Below are 27,994 nucleotides of genomic sequence, written 5' to 3'. Positions count from 1 at the left end.
TTCAAGCATTCACAGATCAGACGCTCCGTCAAAGCAACAGATTAAATGTCAACTTTCCTTCACAAAACATCAAACCTTGTCGTCAAACCGTCCAGCACCTCCTGATCAGCAGCACAAAGCCATCGTCGCCATAAGTCTAGCTTTTCTTCCAATGGACTTCAAACCATGACAGAGTGAAATGTTCCATTTTCAAGCTTTAATCATATCTGTCTGCATCAGTCCAGCACAGTCTTGTTCTGGAAATCTGGAAGCAGTACTTTTGAGGTGAAATACACTCAGACAAGTATTTGCCATTGGCTCATGTGAAGGTTCATCTGGTGTGTGAAGGTATTCAGGAGAAAAGTAATAATAGTAATATATTTCAACAAACAACACTTTGATCCATGAAACAGAGCTTTGAGAAGGACGAAAGGCCAAAAATGTGACGAGAGCTTTAGAAAATTGTAAATTTGACTTTGACTTAAATTTGAATAAAAACATTGGAGATGCACCGATACGGATGCCAGTGTTGGGTTTGATACTGCATGGATTACTTGTAAAAAAAAAATCCCCGATACAACCAGGCGAATGAAGTACATGGTGTCGTGCATCAGTGTACAAATGCATGTCCACAACAGAGGACGAGCGATGTCTGCAGCAAGACATGCTCTCAAAAAATATCACCAGGAAGAGAAAGATAGTTGTTGCAACACCAGCAAGGTAATTCAAACACTGCTCACAACATAACTCCCAACTGTGCTACATGCTACATGCTACTCGTTAAAGGGTTTTGGGGCTCACACTCCAGCGATGCTATATGTTAGCACATGCCTTCGAAAATCATTTAAGCTTTGTGACATTTAATAAGTACTAAGATCGATGCTCGGCATCGGTAAGGAGATGAAGATTTGTAGTCGTCCTTTAATAATGTGGCATCATGAATCTCTAAAAAACGCCGTGGACATTTCATTTAAAAATCAAAGAAAGCATTCGAGGCTGAATCTGTGCAGAATTCTGAAATCTGATTAGATCTTCTCTGTCAACGTGGAAGTGAAATTTCTCTGAGGAGCAAACAGGTATGTGACCTCCATGTAGAAATACAGCAATATGCAGATGATGCAGTGTTGTATGTGCACGGTAACACAGGGTTTAATGACATAAAACCTGCTGTGGTAGCATCAGAGTGAGCGTCACTGAAGGTAAAATGACAAAGTATGAAATGAACTCTCATGACCTGAAGCTGAAATTCAGCCTCAGACTTGGAGCGATGATCGGTCGAGAGCTTCGTGGCTGATAGCAAACGCAAAAACAAGCGGCAGCTGAGGCAGCGGCGTCTGATGGTGGGGGGCCGAGTTGCCAAGTTGGCGGGACTTTGACTGGCAAGGGGTGGAGGCGGAGGGAGGGTACATGTGCACGGTCACATTTGGGCGCGGAGCTTAGGAGTCGTCCGTTTCCACGGTGATGGTGGGTTCCTCGGTGGAGTTGGGGCTGAGGTACTCGAAGGCCTTCTGGCTCTGCGTGACGAACTGTTTGAGCGGCGTGAGCAGCAGCTCGGTGGCGGACGGCCGCCGGTGCACGGCGGCTTCGGCAGGGAGGGCCAGGCTCTCCATCCCCGGGGAATCCTTCACGCTGGAGCGGCGGCGGCCGTTCGGGGGTCGGGGCTGTGGGCGCTCTGCGGCCCAACCGAGCCTCGGCCGCGCGGGAGTACAGGCTGCGGCGGCGGGGGCGGCCGTCCATGGCCTTCAGGAACAGGCTGTTGGCCGAGCTGCGGCGGGATGAGCTCTCACAGCTGAAGTCCTCCTGGTTCAGGAAGTCCTCCACCTGCTGAGCGCTGGGCTGCTGCAGCTGGAACACAGGGCTGCAGTGGTTAGCATTTAGCCTCACTGCAAGACAGTCCCCGGTTTGAGTCTAGTCCTTTCCATTTAGAGGTTGCATTTGGATTTGGTTAATCAAACACAATAAAAGCTTGAGCTTCAGGTTTGAGTCATTTTACCAGGTATTTTCTCTAAATGTGTCAGGACTGTTTACATTTATGGTCTTCATATATTTAATGTATTATACATGAATTTCTGAGTGTTTTTCCTGTCCTGTTTCCTGGTATATGTTGGGCTGATGTCAGGTGAGTTTCGGTCCATGTCTTGCGTCTGTACATATCGTGTATTTCCACTCACCATGTTGTAGAGCGGAGTGGCGTTGACCACCAGCTGCAGCAGCATTTTGGAGAGCTCCTGCACGTCCCCCAGCAGCTGCTGGACTTGAACCGGCAGCTCTCGGATCTGACGCACCGCACGCAGCTCGGACAACATGGCGGCCTGAGCGCTCACCCGGCTGAGGGAGGCCTCGCGGATGCCCTCCGCCTGGTACACCAGCGCCACCAGCAGGCCCTGCAGGTAGTGCAGCAGGTCGCCCAGCTGCTCCAGGACCAGACTCAGTCCCACCTGCACAGAGGAGCGGTGTCAGGAAAAAGGAAGAGAAAGAAAAGGTGAATAAAGATAGAGAAAAAGACACAACAATGATTTAAAAAATCAAAACCAAAAAGTAGAAAAAAAGAAAAACATGAATAAAAAAAGGAAGAGAAAAGAAAAGAAAGGGGAAAATAATAAACAGACAAAAAGAAGAAAGAAAACATTTCTTTAAAAGTACAATGTAAGAAAAACAAGCAGACACATTTTTTGAAAAAAGAATAGGAGGAAAAATTGATAAAAGAGGAAAAGGAAAAATATATAAAAATAAAATAATCATCAGTTTTTTATCCAGGCCTGAACACAAGTCTTGGCTCCGTTCACTGCAGGTCTGGAGGCTCAGCTCTGATTTTTGCTGAGACCTGGTTTCTTGGCGTGACCTCCACATTTCAAACGACCTCCTTCAGACCGTTTGAACCAACGTGAGCGGCGGGTGCAGAAAAGGCCGAGGCAAACAACGGGTCTGTGTGTTGATCGGTTTTCCGGTGGCAACAGGACAGAGAACGACGAAGGAAAGAGCAGGAACCCATCAGATGCTTGATCCGATTCGGCGCCACGCATGAGGCCTGAGCCTGGTGACGTTCACACTGTCACCCCACAGACCAGGTGTTGGTCACCGGAACATTTCCCTGCAGTGTGAACAGAGCTTTCCTGCTGCTTTCCGTTCCTCTTTGTTCGATTCCTTTGCTATTTCTCCCACTCTGTCCTTCTGTTTTTCTTTCGGTCTTTCTTTCTTTCTTCTATCTCTGCACTGTTTTTTCCCTCCTCCTCTTGACTTTAGTTGGGATCAAACGGCACTTTCCAGGCGCGGCGTTCGAGGACCTCCTGTTGCGTTCGAGGACCTCCCGCTGCGTTCTGCGGCCCTCTGATCGGAGGCTTTGACATCGTCCTCTGCACGACAGAGGGTCACGAGATCGCCGGTGACAAGTGACCCCATTTTGGGGAGACGGAGCGTGAAGGAGCCCCCCCCCCCCCCCCCCCCCCCGCTCCGGTTCCCCTCACGTCCACAGAGGACAGGAGACTTTTGTTCTGGTCCAGCTGGCAGAAATCGGACGTTCCCAGCAGACCGCAGACCAGACGGAGCTGGCAGGAGGAGGGACACGTGAGGAGGAAGAGGAGGAGGAGGAGAGGAGGAGGAGGAGAGAAGGGAAAACCAGGCCAGGTCAGACCCTTCTCTACCTCCATCTTTCTCCTTTCTTTGCATTTCTTCTTTTTTCGCCTTTTCTTTCTGCTGATCTTCCTTCTTCGTGCTTTCCTGCATCCCTCATTCCTTCTTTTCATTCATCATTGTTTTAATTCTTTCCATCTTATCTTCCACCAGTTTGACCTTCCTCCCATTCCTACATCCTCCTTCTCTTTTTCCATTTCCCATCATTTCATTTTCTCCATTTTCTTTCTTCCGTTGCATCCTGTCTTCTTCCATCCCTTCCTGCTTCCTTCTTCCCTAAACCTCCCTATTCCTTTGCATCGTTGCATCCTTCTTCCTCTCCCTCCCTCCGTCTTTCACTGTCTCCTTCCCTTCTGCAGTTCATTCGTTCCGTTTTGTCTTCTTCTGTCCCATCCTGCATTTCTTTATTTCTTATTTTCATCCCTACTTGCTTCCTTTTTCCTTTTCTCTGCCTCGTTTCTTTCTCTGAATCCTTCCTTTGACATGACGCCGGCGCTCAGAGCCACCTGCGACCCTGTCGCCACGGAAACGTGGGAAATCTCAACTTTTCCAGAACTCTGCCGACACGGCGGCGACGGTGAGCATGGCGGCTGTTCGAGGCCCGAAATGCTAACAGGAAGTCACTGTTTGACGGGAAACTTCTCTGAAACAAAAGCACAAAATAATTGAAGCATTCTCCTCCTAAACGCCTGTTTTTCTTTAACTTTATCCTCCTTTCCTTCTCTCCCGAAGGACGAACATTTGGCCGCTTCACGTTTCACGGCTCACGTTGTCAGAAACATGAAGAGCGAATGATTATTTTCAGACTAACGAGGACGAGTCGCCGCAGGTGAGCTGCTGAGCGCGTCGCCACGTCAACACCGATCAGCCGCCTCGTTAGCCCGCCGCTGCACTGTGTATGTGTGTTTCTGTGTGTGTGTGTGTGTGTGTGTGTGTGTGTCCCATCACGTGTGGAGCTGGCAGGTTGTCAGCAGGTCAGAGGTCGTGGCCGGCTGCCGTCTCAGTTTGACCCAGATCCTGGACGGGAGCTCAGAGTTTCCCAGGAGAACGGGTCGTTTCTGTGACTGTTCTCTGATTGGTCGACTGATGCAGCGCCAAGCAATCAGAATCATGTGAGGAAGACGTTTAACTTCGCTGAGGCTTACGATGCCAATGTGAGTCCAAAAAACTGAAATCCTGAAAATGGAGCGGCGGCAGAACCGCAGAATAAACATAAGCAGGTCACTGAGAAGCAGCGAGCGTTCGCGAATTCTCCCAGTGACAAACAGCTAAAGCTAACAGTGAGCAGATGGAGAGACAGCAGCTCTACAACTGTTTAGACCAGGGTTCTGCAACCTTTATGACCAAAAGAGCCATTTTCAGGACTTTCAGTCAAGTCCCGTAGTTCTGGAACCAGAACTGAACATTAAACCTTTAAATGAGGCGAATGCAGCTCAGGAAGCTTCATTCTTGGTTTTGATGAACAAACAAAACTAAATCTTATGTTGCATTCATGAAGTTTTAAATACAGTTCAGAAAGAGAACATTTTATTACACTGAACCTATTTTTGTACCTGATTTTAACAGTTTTGTTTCTCTTTAAAGCTTTTTTTTTTTTGACAATTTTGAAATGTTTGCTGTTTTAGCCATTTACCTCTTTCTAAACAGTTTTGTTTGCTTTTTTCCTGCCATATTTCATTTTCATGTTTGGAGACATTTCAGGTTTTTTTAAACTGTTCTATAATTTTTCCCACATTTCTTGTGGTTTTTGCTATTTTCGCCAATTTTACTTGAACCTTTTTTGAACCCCTTTCGAACCAAGATTGGCAAATCATATAATAATTTAAAAATAAGTTAAATGTTTATTCATGTATCATGTTGTGATGGCTTCATAGGGACTGAAGAGACACATGTGGCTCCAGAGCCACAGGTTGAACACCCCTGCCATAGAGCAACCATTAGCATTAGCATTAGGAACAGCTCTTGCTGAAATGTATGATAACTGCAATTTTCAGTTGATGAGGAAAAGTTTTTTCTGAAGTAGAACAAATGTAAGAAGGCCACAGAGCAGCAGTTAGCATTAGCATTAGCTTCAGCTGGAGCCGTTCTCCCACCAGGCAGCATCTGAGGCTAACACTAAACGTAGCGTGGTCAGTGAGCAGCGGCCCACGCAGGGCTGAGCGCCGTGGCGGCGTGCAGCTCGCGGGTCGTCACCGCTGCGACGCGCCGTGCAGCACGTAGGCCTCCTCTGATGGGGCAGATCCCCGCGATGGGGCAGATTAACTGCCCCGGGGCCGCAGTCCTCAGGGAGCTGCTATCTGCTCCTCACTCTGGACCCAAACACACCCGCCGCCGGAGGGCTCAGGGCCGTGTGTTATTTCACACCAGCATCACAGATTACTGCTCACACAACTTTTCTCTCTTTTTTTTTTAATACTAGTTTGAAGATGGGTTTCTTTTTTGTTTGTTTGTTTTTCAAATAAATCAAGTTTTGTTCATCACAGTGTTTTATCTGATTGGTCTGCTCACGTCACAGTAAACAGCTCATCTACAGGAGGAGTGTGTCTCATCACGTAGCCTCAAGACGCACACACACACACACACACACACACACACACTGACCTACTGCGCTTTATCTCTACAATACATCTATTGGAACTTATTGAATCTTAAGCATCACAACACTTTAATCTTGATTAATTCAAGCTTTACTTTTACACATTAAGGCTCCATTTCAACAACAACGTTTCAGGTGAAAACATCATTTTTTGTATTGTAGCTTCAGAAAAGTTTCCCTTTTCCACTGAAAACGATGTTTGTTCCCGTAAACAGCGGAAACTCTGAAAACAGTAACAGTTTTCATGATGTTCCACGACTCGGGCACGGAACGCCACGATAGATTAGATCAACTCTAAAGCCACAAAGTCCAGGACAGTCTGAACTGGGACCAGGAGAGTCTGGACTGGGACCAAGAGTGTCTGGACTGGGAACAGAGAGTCTGGGGACTGGACCAGAGAATATGGACTGGGACCGGGATCAGTATAGTCTGACTGGGACCACTCAAGAAAAGGTTTGTGGACCTTTGCTCTAACTGAACCTGCAGCCTGAGACTGCCCGCTGAGGTTTGCCTTTCTGTCAGGAGATGCGGTTTTCCTCCTCCGAGCCACTGGACCCCCACCCGGGCCTCCACCCGGCCCTCCAGCCAGCCCTCCACCCGGCCCCCCACCCGCCCTCCACCCAGCCCTCCACCCGCCCCCCACCCGGCCCTCCACCCGCCCTCACAGGGAGGCGTTCCTCAGGGAGCTGCTGCCTCACGTCTCCTCCTGTGTTTTTGTTTGTCAGATTTCTATCAGAGAGCGCCGCCGCCGCCGCCGCCAGCCGCCACTGCCGCCGCCACCGCCGCCGCCGCCGCCGCTTGGACGGATGGAACTGATCAAATCTGTGAGCCAGACGGACTGTCGACTTTCTGACAGCGTCTCCATTTAGAACCACAGGAAACCCAGCGTCCATTTGATTCTTTAAATAACCTCCAGAACAACAACAACAAAGCGCTCACTTCACCCCAAACCGAAGCTGGTCCTCGCTCCGTGGCCAGAGTGAACATTCGTTCTGCTCACAGCTCGGTAGAGCAACCAGACAACGTCATGACTCCCAGTCCAGGTTCTCCTGGTCCTGCTCCTGGTCCTGGTCTGTGTCCTCCCATTGTTAAGGTAATAAATAATAATAAAAACAAAAAAACAGACGCCAACTTGTGGCTCGTGTTTGTGTCCATTATGTGTTTGGTTTCAAGGAGAGTTTCTCAGTTTCATCAGTGTTCTGTATCACAAACTTTCACAAAAGGTCTTGGTTTCTGCTCCAGATAGTGACAAACTGCTTTATTTAACTCTTAGCATCAGTCAAGTCAGCGCTAATGAACTGATTTCAGCACAAGGAATAAAGATGAGGGAATACAACGAAAGCGACAGTCTGAGGATGTGTGTTTCCATCCTTTGACCTCTGACGACTCTGCATAACTGTTTCTAGTGAACAGGAAAACCTGCCGTTGTGCTTGGCTGTTTGTTTATACGACATCAGTGCTGCAATGAGTATTTGCTCTCACTTTTCAGTCAGCGGGTTTCTGAACACATCTTTAACGTGTTCGACGGCATCCGCCTGGCGGGAGTGGATCTTGTGTCTCTGATCAGCGAGAGTCACTTATAAGGCTCGTCATCAACAGCAACAGATGAAAATGTTCCAGAGTGGCCAGAAGCAGCCCTAACTGAGGCCTTACTGAACAGAAAGGTCTTGAAGCAGAGACTGTCGGCCTCCCTGACAGAAGCTGGGAGCTGGTTCCACATGACAGGAGCCTGCAGCTGAAAGCTCTGCTCCTGTTCTACTGTTAGAGAACCGAGGAACCTCCAGGAGGCCAGCGCTCTGAGAACCAAGTGTTCTTCTGGAGCAATATGGGACTAACAGCTCTTTAAAGATATTGTTTGAAGAGCTTACAGTTAAAAGACAAAAATAAAACTCAAATGCTTTCAAAGCTGAGCCAAGACCTTTAGCACAGGGCTGTTCAAAAACCCACTCGCCAGAAGAAACGATAACAAAACACAGACGGAAATCATCAAGGCAAGATGGTGAGTGAATGTTTTGGTCATTTAACAAAAAAGATTTTCTTTTTAAAATTCAAAACTCAAATTTGAAATTCAATGCATTTTTTTTTATCAGGTTCCAGAAATTATCAACAAAACTTTAGACACCATTTGATTTTCTGTTTCTGTTTCCAAAAACAATAAAATCATTAGAAGACAGAAACAAACACAAGCATGCATTAGAACGGTGCTGTGTTTCTCACCAGAGCACCACGACAGCCGTCACTTCAAAATATGGTCAATCTTTTTTTTTTTTTTTTTGATACAGTTAATATCATTTCTAAACAGAAAAATCCAAATGACCCAAAAGCACTGGGCTATAATGCAGTGAACTGAACTACAACGTGGTAAGTGTAACATTTTGGAAGCAGATGTCTTCGGTTTAACAGGGAAAACGCAACTCTTTATGGTGGGGGTAAATAGTTTGAGGAACAATGAATGAACATTAACAATAAAGAGGTTCATAATGTTTGTTGTACTTTAAAAGAAAGTGACCATTTGCTACCGTTTACTCCACCATCATCTGCATACAGGGAGAACATTTCTTCATCAGGAAACTGAGTGGAGCTTGCCTATGAAGAAGAAGAGCGGAAAGGAGCTGAGAGGCTCACATCTATCTCCCCTCTGAGTGGTTTATTACAATACAAACCACCACAGTTTCAGAAAAGTTGTGCTTTGTCTGAAACACAGAGTTTGGAAACTCTCCAGAATCGGTATTTTTAAAAGTTCCATTTTCCAGTGACTCCAAACACCATTCTGTATAAACGAACAGCCAAAACTGGAAGTTTACTTGAAAATGTTCTTTAAATGGGGCCTTGCTCCAGTTTTCGTTGCCATGCATGAATCTATATTTTACATTTTTCAGAGCAGACAAAGTGGTCAGACCGCCCACTGGTCTCAGCCCTTGGGTTGGACCACGGTTTGAACCCTAAGCCGTGCTTCCTCTCACCCGGGCGCGGCGTCTCCCAGCGTCCCGCGGCTCGCTGCAGCTGCTCGCGGACTTTGGTCATGCGGTGGTAGAACTGCAGGCTGAGAGTCAGCAGCAGGCTTCGAACACGGGTCCACAGGCTGGGCTCGTCGTCCTCGTCTTCGTCCTCGTACTCCTGCACTCTCATCTCCCATTCCCGGCCTGACGGACACACACACCACACGGCAGGCATTCAGTCTTTCTGACTCTCGTGTTCGAAATCCACGTCTGACAGCTGGGCGGTCAACAGAATGACTAGATGAGCGAGTTCGCTTTTGTCAGGAACATTTCCTGGGTTCTGCTCCAACATTTTGAGCGAATTTCGAGTGCTGCATGAAGAATGTTTTTTGTCACATTAAAGCACATCAGCTGTTCCTCAGTCACTTCCAGCACATCTCTGCAACTTTTATCTTCATGTGAGTGAAGTTCTGTCAGGCAGGTCAGAGTCTGAGGAGAGGAAACTGTTTAGTTAGTCTGCAGCGACCTCTGCTGGTCAACTGTCACTCCAGCGTTTCTCTCTTTCTGAAGGATTAAACATGTTTCAGACATGAGATTATTACCCTGCAGAACAGAGTAACAATGCACAATCTGCTTTTTGTATCTAAAACATTATGACTGCACACCTACACGCAACTTTTAGGAAGCACGTTTTTTGAACCATATAAGTGACAATGAAGCTCAGTGGAAAGAGACAGATTTTAAAATGACTTTCTCCCTTATTTTTTTTTTTTGATGGAATTTGTTTGTAACATCATACAGGGAAAAAAAACGGAGATGGAGACATTTTGCAGCGAGTTCTACATCATTATCTTTTATTTCAGAGTGACGGATGTTTGAACGTCACTCTGAAGAAAGGGAAGCCGCTGTCAGGTCTCAGAGAGGATTTCAATAATTAATGAAGTGGTGCTCAGCCTCCTGTTCAGTTGGTACACAGCCGCTCAGCTCACAGCATGAATCTATCGACAGGAAGTCTCATTTCCAAGAAGGATGAGAGCAGATTCACTTCAGCTTTATTCACTGTGTATAGCACCAAATGCAACAGTCATTTCAAGGCTGCTTTCACGGGAAAACCCAACAGATCCACACGAGCAAGATACGACACAAAAATATCGTCTGTTCAGAGGAAGCGAACGGATCCCCGAAGTTTCCCCACCAGATTTTTACGTGTTGTGGACAAAATAGACTTGACGTCAGATCACTTGTGACTCTGTTGCAGCTTTGAGGTCCATCCCCCACCACCAGTGAAAGGCATCCAGTGGAAATACAGCTGTTTATTATGATGGGGCTAATGCTTGAGGGTACGGCTGCGTGTCGCAATGGTTCCGCATTGGAATCCACTCCAGATTCGTCCCGCATCCCGTGTGAAATGGCTTAGAGGGAATCAGACAGGTGACTATCTGGATATTGATTGGGTCTGTTGGTTCACTGAGTTTTTATATCTAGCAGTGTTAGTTGGTCAGTGATACCGTTGAAGCTTGAAATAGTTCGGTTGGTTAATTTGATGGTTGAAGGAGCCATTTGGTTCTGTCTTCTGAAACCACTCAGTTGCAGTACTCACGCAGAGTCGGTGGAGGGGCAGGTAGTAGGCGGTGGCGTCCTCCAGACGACTCAGAACTTCGTCGAGTCCCGATGCGGCCGCCCGGCCCACCTGAGAGTCCTGCAGCTGCCGCACGGCGGTGCGAGCGGCGTCGGCCAGGCGCTCCAGCTGGTCCAGGGCTCCGTCCAGGCCGTCCACCACCCACACCTGCACGTCGTCCAGCGTCAGGAAGAAGGCGTCCCTCAGGTGACCGACCACCTGCTTGGCAGAAGATAACGGCTGGTCAACAGCAGCAGATGGCTTCTTATATCAGTTAGGTAGCTAATTAGCTAAAAATATCTTTAAACTGATGGGAACTGTTTGGGAACTTGCAAGCATCAGAACAGAACGCTGGCTCGAGTGCTGATGAAGATGTGTACAACAGCGAGTTAGCAGCTTCAGTGCTAACGTGTGAAAATGGTGATCGGAGTGAATCGGCAGCGCTTATGCTAACAGAAGTGGTAAGAATGTGAACTGGCAGCTGTAATACTAACATATAAGCACTCACTGATTAATGTGAGATAGCAGCTGTAATGCTAACCTATTCAAAAGGATCATCAAAGTATTTTATGTTCCTCCAGACTGGATTTTAAATAAAATCTCTAGAAGATATAATGAAATGTTTTTGAGCTTATTAGTTACTTTTCTTTCTCTCTTTTTTCTTTAATCTGTTGGGTTTTCTCTGTAAAAGTGTCTAGAGATGACTGTGTTGTAATTGGCACTTTATAAATACAGCTGGGTTGAATTGAATTGAATTCATCTGTGTCAGATGAGAGCAGAACAACCTCATCTGTTGACTGATTCAGGATGGGAAAGTTTTTCTCCAGACGGTCAAGACACGACAAGAGCAAAGCTGTTGGCAACCTCAACTGCAAACAGGGAAGAAGTTTGAGGTGAGGAAGTGAAACACTCCACGAACACTGAAGCAGAAGAAACACTTCCAACCCAAAAAAAAAAAAGACGTCAAAGAGACTTTCACATACTCTGAGGCTCCAGAGTCTGGAGAATGGGTGTGGCTCTCCTCATGGCCTCATAGGAAACATTCCGGACTCCAACCTCAGCCCCATCTCCCATCATGCCCAGCAGAGGGTAGCGACCTTTGACCCCTGAGTACACTGAGTACGGACTTCAGAGCAGATTGAACCAAAGGAAGCCTGTGTAGCTCTCAGCACAGCGCTGGTCTGAAACACAAGAAGGTCAGCTGCCGTGTGACTCGTTCTCACCAAACACCATTCAACAAACCAAACAACCAACCACCACAACACCAACCAACCAACCAACCAACCAACCACCACCCACCAACCAACCAACCAACCACCAACCACCCAACCACCCAACCACCACAACCAACCAACCAACCAAACCACCAACACCCAACCAAACCAACCACCCAACCACCAACCACTCAACCAACCAACCACCCAACCACTCAACCACCACCACCACCCAACCAACCAACCAACCAACCAACAAACCACCCGCCACACACAACCACCAACCACCACAAACAACCACCCGCCACACAACCAACCACCAACCCCAACACCACACAACCAACCAACCAACCAACCACCCAACCAACCAACCACCCAACCACCAACCAACCACCAACCAACCAACCACTACCCAACCACTCAACCAACCAACACCCAACCACCCAACCAACCAACCACCACAACAACCAATCCGCACACAACCAACCCAACCACCAACAACACCAACCCGCCACACAACCAACCAACCAACCAACCACACACCACCAACCAACAACCAACAACACCCAACCAACAAACCAACCACCCAACCACACAAACAACCAACCAACCACCCAACCAACCACAACCCGCCACACAACAACCAACCAACCAACAACAACCAACCGACCAACTACTGAGCAATCAACCAACCAACGACCAATTGGCCAATAACCACACGAACTTCTGACCACCAACCATCATGAAGCTGGTAGAAATGAATTTTGTTTGTTTTGTTTTTCCCCAGCATCTTACTCACCTCATAATCCTGCCGACCTGACATTTCCTCCTTCACCCAGCTGCAGAGAGAGAGAGAGAGAGAGAGAGAGAGAGAGAGAGAGAGAGAGAGAGAGAGAGAGAGCGGTCAGCAGGGGAGCCACCAGGGAGTTTGGGCCCCATGAAAAGAAAAGAAGAGATAGTGCCATATTCATTTTGCCAGTATTATAATTTTATCAGGGCCTTTCTGGACCCCTATTAATGATGGTCCCCTAGAATCCCCCTCCCCCCCCCCCCCCTTCTTTGGGCAACCCCTGGCGGTCAGAGGAGGCCTCAGCAGCATGAGGCAGTCAGCTGCTGAGGCCTCACAAAGATCTGCAGTGTCTGAGCAGCCACCATGGAAATCTGCTTTTCCCCTGCGTCTCCTGATGCTGATTCCAGCAGCAAGCACACACTGCGCCCATTCAGCCGGGCGGGGCAGGGCGGGGCCGAGAGCAGGGGAGCGGGGCAACAATCAGTGCTGTGGCTACTAATCAGCTGGATCCAAGTTCATGAAGAGGAAGAACGTCAAGTGAGAGAGAACGTCACACAGGGACAGTCAGCAAGCCGCTGAAAACCAAAGATTCACACTCAGTTTTCACTCTGATCAGACGTGGAAGTTGTTATGAAAAACTTTTCACACTTTGCGATCCTTCAAATGCTCTGGTGAAAATTTACACTGTAAAAAAATGATGAAGCTTCAGAATGGAAAGTGACGTTTGAGGCAGACTTCTTTGTGAGACAAATGTCTCCTGCTGGTTAATTTGGTAGTTTATAACAATCATAAAAAAAAAAAAAAAAAATTCCAAAGTGTTCATAAAATTTTGGAAATATACTTGAAAAAAGTTTGATTCACATATTTTTTTTGTTTATTTTAATTTTGATTGAGTTACATTATTCATAGAAAATTACATTCACACCTAAATTACATAACATGTTCATAAGTGAATGGTTTCTCTCTTCCCTTTTTTCTTGCTATTGTCATTCCTTTATAATTTCACTACATTGCGTATTTGAGTTTTTGTCATTTATTTCATTTCTTTGTTATTAAACATTTTATAAGACTTACTTTATAAAACAGGGTCCATTACAGAGTGGTCCTATTATTTTGTCTTAATTTGAGTAATTTAACTTAGTTTGACCTAATTTATTGAACTTCCTGTTAACGTAACTTAAAACATAGGTTGAACTAAGTTAAAATAAATTAAATGAAGAAGAGGTTCTATAACACTAGGTTAACTTTAGGTTTAATTTAATAATTTAACCTAATTTAAAAAACAATGTTTTTTTTCAATTATTGAGATTCATTTTATCAAGCTAAATTTTACTCAACTTATTCAAAATTTATTTCATTTTTATTCAACTGAGCCCAATTCATTTTGATTAAGATCTATTTGAATAGCTTTTAAGTCTTGTTATATTAAGTACAGGAATTATATTATTAAATTTGAACTCCTCCAAATCAGTTCCTCCAACACAGGAGTCATTTGTTAAACATTTATTGAAATAGAATCCAAAAAATTGCTGTATTTTTGTCTTCAAACTGAAAAAAAAAAGTGGAAAACAGCTAAAAGGTTTTGTATAAACTTGTTGAGATGTTTGTGGCGTCTTACCCCATCACAGGAAGCAGCACAGCCGAGACACGGAGGAGGAGGACGAGGAGGATGGAGGCGAAGAAGATGCTCACTCTTTATAAACTTCTGTGTTTTTTCGGGGGGGCTGCCACGAGCGATCTGATTGGCTGTGGCGTGGCGCGATGTCATCGGGTGTCTCTGAGCTGTTTGCTTCCTCGACGAATCGATTCGGACGAAATGAAAGGAATCATTGAGTTAGAGAAAGTCAAAACGAGTCAGAAACTTCCCGAACCCGATCCCACACACACACACACACACACACACACACACACACACACACACACACACACACACACACACACACACACACACACACACAGTGTGCGAAGCGTGTGCTGCAGTTCAGATCATTGGGTGTGAAATCAGCAGAGACCTCCTGACTCGCCCGCTCGGATCATGTTCATATTTATGTGAATGTCAGCGGACCCGGCTCTGAGCTCACAGGATTCCTGCTCCACTTTCTGTGGCCACGTCGGGGTTTTATTCTGGACATAATGAGTGTGGTTTCATCTAAGACGGATGTTTTCAAAAATGTCTTAAAATGATGAAAAGGAAAAGAAAAACACAGCAAAAACAGAGAAAAATTACTTAAAACTGCCTTAAATTGGGTCCAAAACTGTTCAAAACATGAGATTTCAAATAAAATCAGGCCAAAATTTGTAAGGATAAAAAATCTAAAAGTTGAAAAGCCTTGAGGTTTCCTCACTGAGCCGTCCAAGGCCCTGAGAAGCAAAAGTCAACGTTTCACAGGGTAAATATTCAAAAACCCGAGGAAATGTTTGTACAATAATATCTAAAATGAAAATTTCTAATTTTTTCATTTTGGTTTCACAAAAGCTTGACGTTTGCTCAGCAGCATTTGGATGAAGTGAGGCTGTGAGTTGGCGCTGATGGCTGTTCTGGGTTCTGTTCAGTTTCGTCCAACTTTATTTCTCCGGCACAATGTTTCCTGTATTAATGGGAATGTAGTAATGGCAGAACATGGGCAGTCACAGACAGACCACCAGGCTGGACCGTTATTACAGCAACTGTCAACGCTAAAACTGCCAGGTCCAAGAGAATCTGGACCAGGACCAGGACCAGGAGAATATGGACCGGGTTTCGTGACACTCTGGAGGAGAACATTGTTCTTGTTGTTGTTCTTCCATTGAGCATGTGCAGAAATCCTGGTTACGATGACCATTGAGTGCAGGACGAGGAGCAGGAGGACCAGAAGCCGTGAAGCCCCGAGCCAGCTGTGCCGGAGACGGGAGAGTTTGGGGCCCGGGTACAGCTTTACCGCTGCAATAGTAATGGATTACTATTGCAGCAACACATCATCAGCAGGGTAAAACTAACCTGTCTCATGACGGTCTAACCAGCTCACGTTCCCTATTAGTGGGTGAACAATCCAACGCTTGGTGAATTCTGCTTCACTATGAGAGGAAGAGCCGACATCGAAGGACCAAAAAACGACGTCGCTATGAACGCTTGGCCGCCACGAGCCGGTTCTCCCTGTGGGAACTTTTCTGACACCTCCTGCTTAAACCCAAAACGTCAGAAGGATGGTGAGGCCCCGCTTTCACGGTCTGTACTCATACTGAGAATCAAGATCAAGCCAGCTTTTGCCCTTCTGCTCCGTCCGGTTTTACCGCTGGTGAGGCAGGCTACACAGTCCCGGACTAGATCCTCAATGTCTCTGTCGATGCCTGACCACAGACCAGACCAGACCTCTGCATCTCTGTTTCACTTTAACAATGCCCGGATGGGCGTCGTGGACCATGGCCAAGACACGTTCTCTCAGAGCGCTGGGGACCACTGTGCACCGCCCCCTAGCCACGCAGACATCGTTCCAACAGGAGAGGTCATTCCTGACCCGGTGAAAGGGTGCTAGTTCCTCCGAGACCCTGGCCGGCCAGCCATTACGAATATAGATGCACAGCTGTTGGAGCACGGGGTTCTGTGCAGAGGCTGCCTGCAGATCTGGGAGGGAAACAGCTGCCTGAAGGGGCGTGAGCAGCGCGAGAACCAGGTCTGGTTCTGCGGAGTCCTGGGCGGTGTCCGGAGCGGAGGTGGGCGTGGCTCTAGAGAGGAGATCTGCCGCCACATTTTCTCTGCCCGGCGTAAACTGTGTGGAGAAGTTGAACGCCTGGAGCCTCTCAGACCCAGTGGAGGCCAGGAGAGCTGCGAGAGCCCGGTGGTCGGTCCGCGGTGTGAAGTGCCTGCCATAGAGGGACATGTTCCACCGCTCACAGTGCCCAGACGCAGGCCAGCGCCTCCCTTTCCCCCACAGAATACCTCTGCTCAGTGGGAGTGAGTGTCCGTGAAGCGAACGCCACCGGGCGTTCCACCCCTTGGTGGCGCTGTGACAGGACTGCACAGACCGCAGTGTTGGAGGCGTCACTGGTGATGAACATGGACCGTCCAGGTCAAAGAGAGCGAGCTCAGGCGGAGAGGTCAGTGGTGACTTGAGCCGGCAAACTGCTGCAGAGCATGCAGCAGACCAGGTCCAGGAGATGGCCTGCTTAAGAAGAGTGTGCAGGGGTGCAGGGGTGCAGTGGTGCAGGGGTGCAGGGGTGCAGTGGTGCAGTGGTGCAGTGGTGCAGGGGTGCAGGGGTGCAGTGGTGCAGTGGTGCAGTGGTCTCGGAGTAGAGGGGAAGGAAGCGCAGGTAGTAGCAGTCATCCCCAGGAATGAGGACAGCTGCGCAGGACGGGAGGGCTCAGGCAGGCACCGGATGGCGTCAGCATTAGAATGTGGACTCAGACCTTCGGCAGTCTGGCAGAACCCCACGAACTCGATGGCAGCGGCTGCAAAGATGCACTTCTCACCACTGAGTGGGAGGTCATGACCTTCGAGCACGTCCAGGAGCCTGGAGAGGCCACCGTGCAGGGCGGATGTCGCTCCATGCACCACGATGTCGTCCAGGTAAACGACCACACCAGGAATGCCTGAGAAGGTGGTGGCCATCATTTCCTGGAAGCAGCTGCTTTACGGCATGACGTCATCTCGACCTGACTCAAACACACCGCAGCAGAGACCGGAGACCTGCAGGCCTGAAGAATCGGGACGCTGAGGAGTCGCAGACCTGGACAGCTGACCTGTGCCGCAGTCCCATTGAGAGTCTGGCTGAACATTCCGCTGGGTCCACAGTGGTCGACTCGTCCCATCATGACCACGACGGACCGGAACATTTCACCTGTTTTTTCCAAAGCGATCTTGTCGCTACACTTTTATAAGGTCACGGGCGGATATACGCCTGTCAGCAGGGTGAGTACCAGATCATCAAACATATGATCGAGCCCACATGTCGGCATTTTATTCTAACAGAAAAATCCTCACTCTGCTACGAGGCAAAGCTGAATCAGTTCAAGCTTCTGACACTTCACCGGGTAAATCAGAATCAGAATAGCCTCCATCAGTACTTGGTTCAGATTTTCATATTGTGAAGATGAAATTCTACATATTTGAAGGAAAACACGGTAAATCTCCTCGTCTTTGAGGTCGAGGAACAGTCAGGGTTCTCTGATTCCACTCTAAGGCTTGTTTTATTCTTCATGCATCATTTTAGCAGCCACGGCCCCTCGTGCCGCATTTCTTAAACCGATAACTTCAACTTCAAGTTTTCCTGAGAATCTCTGATTGACGAGGAGAAAGTCTCACACACAAGCAGTTACTGACATGCTGGAAACGATCTCACAGCATCAAGACAACTGAAGCTTCATGGAGGAACTTATAAGTTTTTAAGTTAAAATAAAGATTAGACACCGTGATTTAATCACATTTATTTTGCATTTTAAAGCTTTGGAAATTAAAGAAATTACTTTTTTAATATCCAAAATCATCTTAGAAACTTCTTTTATACCAATGACGATATTGACCAATATTGTTTTCGCTCAAATTTTCATATTGTGAACATGAAGGTTTGTGAGACTTTATACCGTAATAAAAAAGGTTTTGAAGGAAAAGGTTCCACTTTAACTGTCACTTCTCTGTCTGAGCTAATTTTCCATTTACGGTGGGAAACAAGAATGATAAAAATGTGGAGTCTGGAGTTTGAAACTGAACCAAGTATTGTTGGAGTGTAGCTCCGAGGAACAAATGTCACACCCTCAGTGAAAATGCTTCCACACAACGATCAGCGTCGGATTTTAACGCGACGTGACGTCGGCTGCTTTCTGAGAAGAGTCCTGCGTGAAATCCATTCGCTGTCCTCCACACAGGACCATGAATCAGCGGGAAACCAGCAGGGAAGCTGCAGGAAGGAGAACTCCAACCCAGGAGGAGGCGGGAGGAGAGGGGGTGGGGTGAGGAGGACCTGAGCAGCCTGCCACTGTTCTCTGCTTCTTCTTCATGTGACCTTCAGCGCTTCAGGCTCCTTCTCTTTTAACAGGAAGAGAAGCTTCTTTCTCTCCTCGGTCTGTTCCAGAGAACAGCTTCTATTCATCTACACGTCTGAAACATGAGTCACTCGCTCAGCGACACTTCCTTCTAGCTTTCTGTTTTCAAACGGAGGGTTTTATATCTTTATTTGAGCGTCTGTTTTTCTGTTTGACGTTTATTCATCCAGCGGATGAGCTTCACTGACTGACCTGTGAGCTGCTTCCCTCCGGTCCAAACCAAACCAAACACTTCTTCTTCTGTGGTGCTGGCTGTTGACGCCCAGCGAGAGCTCAGCACCGCCACCTTCAGGTTTGGTGGAGAGCTGCCATTTGAGTTGCGCTCTTGAAATGCGTCCGTGTGGAAACGTCTGCCTTTAGAGCTGAAGTGGGGGGGGGCGGGGCGTCCTCTGACTCCGCCCCTGACTCCGCCCCTGCACACACAGCTGCGTCCAGACAGACCGACGCCACCCTCGGTGTCTGGAGCACCAGTTTCTCTGTGTGCTTTTTCATGGCTGCTCATAGCCGAAGATCAGAACTGGTACTCGTATATCATCGAGATCAAAACAAAAGTCTTCCTGAGCTTACGTTTAAAAAAAGCTTAAAATTAACATTATTTTAAAATTTCACATAAAAAAATACCTGTAAGAAAAGAACTGGAAAGTGAAATGTAGCAAGAAAAGTAAATGGAAACATTCCCATTTCAAGTAAATAAATACACTGTAATAACTCCATACGAACCGTTAGCATTTGTCTGAGCTTACGTAAAAAAAAGATTAAAATTAACATATTTTTGAAAATTCAATTCATGAAAAAAACCTGGAAAAAATATATAAAAGAAAATTAAAAATTAAAAAGAAACTGAAAAAGTAAAGAAAATTATAACAAAGTAAAATAAATTAAATGAATTTCAATATAATCCACATGAATCGATGAAATGTATCTTGAAAAGAAAATTAAGGTTAATAAATGACTGTGAATAATAACTAATAAGCTCAAAGTATTTAAACAAACTACACTCATGGTGAATCGAACCCGAGGCGCCGACAGAGGAGTGTGGAGACGCAGCCGTCATGGCTAACTCGGTTTTTTATTTGCACGTCCAATGAAGTGTTAACAAACCCAACACAGAGGTTAGCATCCAGGTCTACAGCAAGGGGGCGCTCACACACACACTAAAGCTCCGAGGACATGGGGGGGGGACCAGCGAACATCGTCACATCTGTACAAATCTACAGCAGAGAACAGCGCCGCCTGCTGGGCGCTCGCATTCCTCCGGCAGGACAAAGGGTCCCAGCGTGGCCCGGAAAACTAGAGGACGAGGGGGGTGGTGGTGGTGGGGGGGGGGGGGGGTGGTGGAGCCTCCAGCCACCACTCACAGCGACTCAGCGCAGCAGTCACTCACGCCGATCGACTCACTGCACCACCTGGTGGTACAAAGTGGGGCTGCAGGACTGAGTGGCTTTTAGTTAGCAACCCCAGAATGACTTCAGGCTGAAACAGGGTATCTTGAATTGCTTGCAAGGAAACAAATATGGTGGTTATTGTACTACCAGCTCATATTCATGATAATTTAAGTCTTTTCTAATTAATTTCTTGAAGTTTTACTCCTAAATAAACACTGGGACCACAGCTTCCTTCTGCGTCAGAGGAACTGGGTTTCCAGGGATCCTGCGGGTCTCTCAGATAGGCTGGTCCTGCTGAGGGGGTTCAGGTCCTGTTGAAGGGAGTCTATGGCCTATTGGGGGGTCCAGGTCCTGGAGGTGATAGGGGTGGGGGTGGGGGGTCTACATCCTGCTGGGAAAGGCTATGTCCAGTTCCGGTCGGGGTGGTCTATGGCCCACTGGGAGGAATGAGCTTCTGCTGCTGTTGTGGGGGTGGGGGTGGGGGTGGGGGGGTTTCTCCACGTCCTGTCGGAGGGTCCACATCCCAGAGGCTCGATGACCCAGCGCTCCTCTCAGCCCATGGAGACCTGGACGAGGCGAGCGGGAGCAGTTTGTCAGGTGGTCCCCCAGAGGAGGAGGGGCGGGGGAGAGGGGAGGGGGTTGGGGGAGGGGGGGGGGTCTATTCACACGGTTGCAGAGCTGCTTCAGCGTCTCCTCCACAGTCGGAGTTCCAGCTGAAGTCTTCTTCCTGAAAACGACGTCAGAGGCTCGTTTTTCTCTTTTCAGACGGACATGCGATGAAGTGCATGAAGGGGGGTCGGGAAGGGGGGGGTCTTCCTTCTTCTTTAATGTCTTTTATGTTATTCTTTTTAATGGTAAGTCTTTTTGGAGAGTTCCTCCCCCCAAGAAATGGACTTCTATGGTTTTCGATTTGAAAAACGGCTCGTTTTCTGTTTGCTTCTTAAGATTCTTCTTACACTTGCAAATGTGGTGAAATAACAGAGACAGAGTTTAACTATGATCACAATGTGTGTGTGTGTGTGTGTGTGTGTGTGTGTGTGTCTGTGTGTGTGTGTGTGTGTGTGTGTGTGTGTACAGGTGCATGTCAAAAAATGAGAGGATCACGGAAAACTCAAGTTTTCCATGTTATTTCCACACTCTGAATGTTTTTAGTGGTAATAATTACTAAATCTAATTACTAAAGATATTTTAATGTTTTGCGAAGCGTTCTGAGTTTTATGACCTACAAGCTAAAATTAAAAAAAAATTAAAAAAGGCTGAAAAGTGTCAGTTTATCTGTTTTTTCACTGTTAATTAACAAAAAAAAAATCCTCTTGTTTTGAGACACACCTGTGTGTGTGTGTGTGTGTGTGTGTGTGTGTGTGTGTGTGTGTGTGTGTGTGTGTGTGTGTGTGTGTGCGTGTGTGTGTGTGTGTGTGTGCTGTACACTCAGTCTGTATTTCCCAGTGTCGTTCCACTGGTACAGTCCCAGCTGTTTTTTGTTTTTTTTCTTGGCGCTTGTCCTCCTGCTCTGGCTCCGCCTCCTGCTCCTCCTCTGGCTCCGCCCCCTCAGTACTCGCTCAGGTTGTGCCACTTGGAGATCTGCCGGCGGGGGTTCTCGCAGACCTCCCTCCAGTGGGCGGCGCCGGAGGGCGCGGCGCTGTGCAGGCCCAGCAGCAGGCGGCCCAGCACCTCGTTCTTGGTGGTCCGGTCGAAGTCGACCACCAGGAACTCCACCGAGATCTCCGGCAGCAGCTCGGGCGGGATGTCGTAGATGAAGGACTCGTTGAAGACCGGGTTCAGCGTGCACTTCTTCACGTGCGTCTTCTTCTTGGCGATGCGTTTGCGGCCGTAGAAGACGTTGACCTTCACATAAGGGTCTGAGGAGGAAGAGAAGGAGGTGGAGGAGGAGGAAGAGGAGGAGGAAGAAGAGGAGGAAGAAGAGGAGGTGGAGGTGAAGGAGGAAGAGGACGAGGAGGAAGATGAGGAGGAGGAGGAGGCGGAGGAGGACAATGTTTAGTCAGAGCAATAAGGGGAAGGGGACAGACAGAAGTCCAGATACAGGACAGGAAGGAGGACAGATGGACAGAAGGACACTGACTGGCTGACAGCCCGGTGATGTCCATCTTGGGGAGGTGGCGAGCCTTCAGGACGACCACGCTGAGGCGGTGGGACACCGGCTGGTAGGACAGAGACGCCAGGAGCTCCCCACGGGTCTCACACTGAGGACGGGACAAAGACAGTCTGAATCAAACCACGGCGCGTTTCCTCTGCGAGCCACCGGGTGGCAGCGTGGGAAGAAGAGTGTGAGGACTGTGGAGAGTCAACAGGAAGCGGAGACGCCGGGCTCACCTGCATGTTCCTCTTGGTGATCTGCTGGCTGAGGTGCACCCGGCCCGTGCTGGGGTCCACGCCCTTCAGCGGGACCACCGCCTCGCCGATCACGTCGTCGCGGGCGAAGCGGTCGAAGCTGAGCACCAGGAAGTGCAGCGTGAGCTCCGGCAGCGAGCTGTAGGCCACGCCGTAGAAGGTGAAGGTCTCGTCGAACAGGGGGTCCAGCGTCTTGCGCAGCACGCGGGTCTTGACGCGGTGCTTCTTCTCCGGCAGGATGGTCATCTTCACGTAGGGGTCCGAGCTGCCCGCCTGCTCGTCCATGGCCGGCAGGCCGCGGGCGCCCACCACGGTCACCACCAGGGCCTTCTTGGGGAAGTTGTAGTCGACGGTGAGGCTGACGGCGCCCAGGCTGGGCTCGGGCTCGGGCTCGGAGGAGGCGGGCGTGAAGGGCGACGCGGTCTTGCTGCTGGTCTGGCTGCTGCTGGCCGAGCTGCTGTCCAGGCAGCAGTAGTCGGCGCGCACCGGCAGCGCCCGCTCCGTCCGGGCCTGGCAGTGGGCGGGGCCCGGCCCGGCAGTGGGCGGGACCAGGTGGCTCATCTGCAGCTGACCCGGGACGTCCAGGATGTTGTTCTCGGCGTCCACCAGCACCATGCCCCGCCCGGCGGCGCCGGCGCCGCCCCGCTCGCCGTCGCGGTCGGAGCGGTCGGCGCGCCGGATGCCGCGGACGATCCTCTTACTGCTGCTGAGGGATTCTGGGTAAATGCTGATGCCTTTCAGCATGTGGATGAACTTGTAGGGCGGGTCCTCGGCGTCGCAGTAGCGGTCGCCGTGCAGCTTGTAGCGTCCGGACGCCCGCAGGTAACGGCGCTGGCAGAAGGACCAGAGCAGGATCAGAACCACCACCACCAGAACCAGGACGCCGGCGCCCAGGAAGCCCGCCAGCACCGGAGACATGGCTGAAAGCAGCAAGCACACGGCCGGACAGTTAGAGGACGGGAGGACCGCGGAAGACCTTCAGGACGTCCCAGACTCACACCGGAAGAATGTGGAGACTGTAAACACACAGGCGTTTTGGGTGTGTGTTCACACGACGACGACACCGAGAGCCACTAGAAACGCAACTTTTTAAGTACGCCGTGACTCTTGTCTCCGGGGAAACGAGGCAGAACACAAGTTTTTGGGAACGCTCCCTATTTGTCTCCGTGGAAAAACAGGGAAAAGGCAACTTTTTTGAAAATATTGTGCTATAAAACACAACTTTCTTGAAAACGCTCCAATTCCATGGAAACGGGGGAAATGCAGACTTCCTGAAACGCTCTGGGCCAGCCGAGGCCCGCGGTGCCGGCGTGCTCGGCTCTGTCTGTGTCTGGCAGACAGGAAGTCGAGAAAGGCTGAGCTAACGGCGTTAGCGCACCAGGCTAACGAGCGAAAGACAAAAGTGCTGTCGGGAATCAATACGCTGCCAGCAAACGCTACGTTTCATTATTTAAAGGTATTGATTTTTATTCACAGCCGAGGAGAGCAGAGAGAGAGGATCCAGCATCCGCCTCCGTTTTTATTAAAGAAGGAGCGTCGAGCGACGCCACTCCCGGGCTCAAGGTGACGGAGCACAAACTGGCTTCATGTGAAGGGGGAGTGAGTCGGACGTAGAAAACCTGACGACAGAGAGCTGCGAGCAATCTGCAGGACAGACCGGACAGCAGGACAGACCGGACAGCTGGACAGACCGGACAGACCGGACTGCAGGACAGACGGGACTGCTGGACAGACCAGACTGCAGGACAGACCGGACTGCTGGACAGACCGGACAGCTGGACAGACCGGACCGGACTGCTGGACAGACCAGACTGCAGGACAGACCGGACAGCAGGACAGACCGGACGTTGTCTAATCTGCAGGTCTCTGTCAGCCTCGTACAGAGGATCATTGTTCCACGAGGCAACACTGATGCTACAACACACACACACACACACACACACACACACACACACACACACACACACACACACACACACACACACACACACACACACTGCACTCAGCTGTAGCTGCCACTCAGCTCACCTTCACTCATCAAACCGTTTGCTAATCCTAACGGTCGCAGTAATCCGGTGCTTTTGAAGAACACGAGCCTCGCTGCTGCAGATTAACTCTGACCTCAGCAGAAGTGACCTCTGACCTCCGCATGGGAACAACCCGACAGCAATCTGAGTATAATAGACCAGGAGTGGACTCTAACATTCACCGAGGATCAGCAGTAATAGTCCCGGTAAAAACAAAGACGCAGTGTTGCTGCAGCCAAACTATTCCAGACATTTCCGCAGAGAAACGCCGAAAACCAGGCGGAGACGGAGCGCCGTCCTCCTGATGCCACTCCTCAGCCGCCGCCCTCAGAGAGCTCCCCTCCACCACGGGGTCGGACACTGGCCCGGTGGACATGACTGTTTGGTGAAACACTTTCCCTGACATGCGCCCACGACCGGCACAGCTGGAGGAGAGGACGAGGCGCGCTGGACGTAAACGAACAGAAAACAAGTCAAGTTACAAATGTTCCGTGCTGGAGGTTAAAATACCCGGGTCTCGACAGGACGATACGAAAGCGTCTCAAAGTTACTGCTGGACTCTTTTCCCTGAAAGGCTCGGTGAAGCTTCAGCTAACTGACAGTGAGGGACGTGTCTCCCTGAGTCTCCCTGAGTCCAGCAGAGCGGAGACACGTCCTGCTGTCTTCACAGCGTCTCTCAAACACCAATCAGCGCTTTCATGAAGAGCCGTCATATCGGGCGGCAGAGCATCGTCGCGCATCGCCGCATCCGTACGTGACACGTAATCAGGTGAATTAAAATCAACAGTGTTTGACATCGTTCCTTCAGAGACAGCGCGCTTTCTTTTGTTTTTTAATGGCGTCCCTCTGCTGGGGCGTCCTCCGTCCCGTCTGGTGGCGTTGGAGCGTGGGCGGGTCGCTGAGCTTCGCCGCTGGCTGTCGATGCCCGGGCATCGCCGGGTGGGCGGCGGCCTCTCGGGGCGCCGTGCGGTCACGGTCCTGCCGAGGTTCACGGCTGCAGCAGGACACTGCAGCTGCCTGATTGGCTCAGCTTCTGCCTCCTGGCGCTGTGCATCCAGAACCAACCTCCAGCGGAACGTCGCAGCGCGCAGACACATGGCTACAAGAATGAGAACGCCATCATACTTAACGGCTGATTTTCCACCGATCAGAGCGGATCTGGAGCTCTGCGGCAGAGGCTCACCCTTTCCACCAGGTAAACATGCTTTGCAGAGTGTCAGGGAGGATTTTGGTTTCGGAGGACCGGCACCCGGACGTTCGTGGAGTCCGCCATCTTGCATCCCATACCTGCTGGAGGGGATCACCAGCGACTCTGCTGCAGCCGCAGGGCGTTGAGCCACAAGGAAGACGCATCCGGTGGAAATCCAGCCGTTTATTACAGTGGGGGCGAACGCGAGCAGCCGTGTCGACGCTTGGAGCTCCGGCAGCTGCGTTCCGGATCCTTCTGGCCTCAGTGCTAAACATCAACAACGTCTGCTAACGTTAAACATGTAGCCACCAGCTAATGCTAACACACAGTCACCAGCTCATACCACACACACACACACACACACACACACACACACACACACACACACACACACCACATTTAAGAGTAGAATGAGCAGCTCCTTCTTCCTGTTGTCTGAGGCTTCCATTCATTCACACACAATGATGTCATGTTTTGGAAAGAGCTGAAAGGGCTCGCTGCCTAGCAACACACACACACACACACACACACACACACACACACACACACACACACACACACACACACACACACACAAACCTGCTGTAGAAACTACATTAATGTTGACAACATTCTTTAAATTCTTTTAAAGCTCCATGAAAACGTCTGAACTCATTCTAAGTGTTTTGCTGAATAGTTTCCAACTAGCAATAAAATTCAATTGAATTTTCATTATATATGATAAAAACATTGCAACACATCAAAACTGTTCTTGATTAATCCAATCAACATAATAATGATTTATCTCAGAATTGTTTCATTTTCTCAAATTCTCTCTGAAAACCATGAAATCAGTTTATATGTCTCTTTATAAATGATCACAGTAATGAACTGATATAACAACAAGTTGTGGGATAATGTTTCTGTGCTTGTTCTTGATTAGTGATGCTTGTTCACAGAAACTCTTGAAAAGAATTTGATTGGCTGAAGGAAGAGTCTGAGCTGAACTCCATTTAGATGTGAATAAAGAAACAAATAGAAGAGAAATTACTTTCTGAATCCCAGAGAGAAATCATTTCTATTTCACATGAATTATTTCTGTATATAATCACTATGTATTGTAATATTTTAAAAAATTAAATCAATGCTTGTGATCTTTAAGTTATTGAAGTGATTTTAGTCTAAGGGGTGAATAAATGTTGAATAAAAAGAGAGAAACAAGACAGATGCAAATATTTTGTTCATATTTTGTACATTTAAAAACCTTGACTTAAAAATTTAAAGTCACCTTCATTGTGATTATTAATATTTACTCAAAATATAGGATTTATGGCAATAGAAAAAAATTCTAAATTCCTTAAAAAACATTTAATTGAGCAACGTAATCCCAAAAAAATTAAATTAGAATTGTGACAATAAATCTGGTGTCATGAGATTAGATTATCTATACAAACACGTTCAGAATAACATGATTTCTCTTCTGAATCACATGTATGGTCATTATATAATAATAATAATAATAATAATAATAATAATAATAATAATAATAATAAGCATGCTGGGTGGATTTTTGTGATTTTTCTTCGTTAAAACTGTTTTTTATTCATTATTAAACTCTTTGTGTCGCTGGTTCAGACATGACGTCACCTGATACACACCCCGACTGGCACGCGCACGCACGCATGCATGCAGGAGCGTGCGCAGGCTCTGTGAGGATGATGAAGATGATGAAGACGATGATGTTATTTTCTGCGGGGTTATTTTTTTTACGCGTGTCTTAATTGTAAAGCAGCAAGCCGCGCGCGCACTGCTCCACTGTGCGCGTGCACCGCCGCCACAGCCCAGGATGTCCGGAAGATTGATTATTGATAAACTGATTGGTTGATATTTAGCTGATGAACGCAGGATGACACCGGACATTTCACACCGCGGCGGCTCGCGGTGACGCACCGGAGCGCGTGGACCGGGGGGGTAGCGCGCGGACCGCGGGTACCGGGCCCGGGTCCGGGGACCGGGGCCGCGGCCTGGCACTCACCGTAGGCGGGTCCCAGCTCGATGATGTCCGCCATTTTGTGTTCTCGGGGCGGCGGGATGCGGTGCGCGAGGAGAGCCCAGACACCGGGGGAGACACCGACTGGCACGCCGCGCGCCTCTCACTGATCACCGGGGAACAGCCGCTGCTCCGCCGGGGGAAGCCTTCATAGGAACCGGGCCGTGGTGCCGCGCGCTGCGTCGCTCTGAGTCTGCGGCGCTCCGCGCGCGCTGATGCTGCTGCTGCTGCTG

The 27,994-nt window shown here is 48.8% G+C and overlaps 1 protein-coding gene and 1 pseudogene across 2 annotated transcripts; both read right to left on the bottom strand.

Annotated features, from left to right (window-relative positions):
* LOC115397270 (perilipin-3-like) lies at positions 1 to 12,780 on the bottom strand (annotated as a pseudogene).
* Positions 9,293 to 27,994, bottom strand: LOC115396172 (synaptotagmin-11-like). Of its 2 annotated transcripts, XM_030101886.1 has the most exons (5): positions 27,747 to 27,994; positions 22,499 to 23,436; positions 22,248 to 22,368; positions 21,712 to 22,026; positions 9,293 to 9,322 (listed from the first exon to the last, which is right to left on the bottom strand). In XM_030101886.1, exons 1-4 carry the CDS (start codon positions 27,778 to 27,780, stop codon positions 21,716 to 21,718), a joined length of 1,404 nt encoding a protein of 467 aa, XP_029957746.1. In that variant the 5' UTR covers positions 27,781 to 27,994; the 3' UTR covers positions 9,293 to 9,322; positions 21,712 to 21,715. The 2 variants fall into 2 exon arrangements, with proteins under 2 accessions (XP_029957746.1, XP_029957745.1); XM_030101885.1 differs by lacking the exon at positions 9,293 to 9,322 and having other exon boundaries at positions 21,513 to 22,026.

This window comes from Salarias fasciatus, chromosome 11 (assembly GCF_902148845.1).
Source record: "Salarias fasciatus chromosome 11, fSalaFa1.1, whole genome shotgun sequence".
NCBI lineage: Eukaryota > Metazoa > Chordata > Actinopteri > Blenniiformes > Blenniidae > Salarias > Salarias fasciatus.
This window is presented reverse-complemented; position numbering and strand designations above follow the sequence as displayed.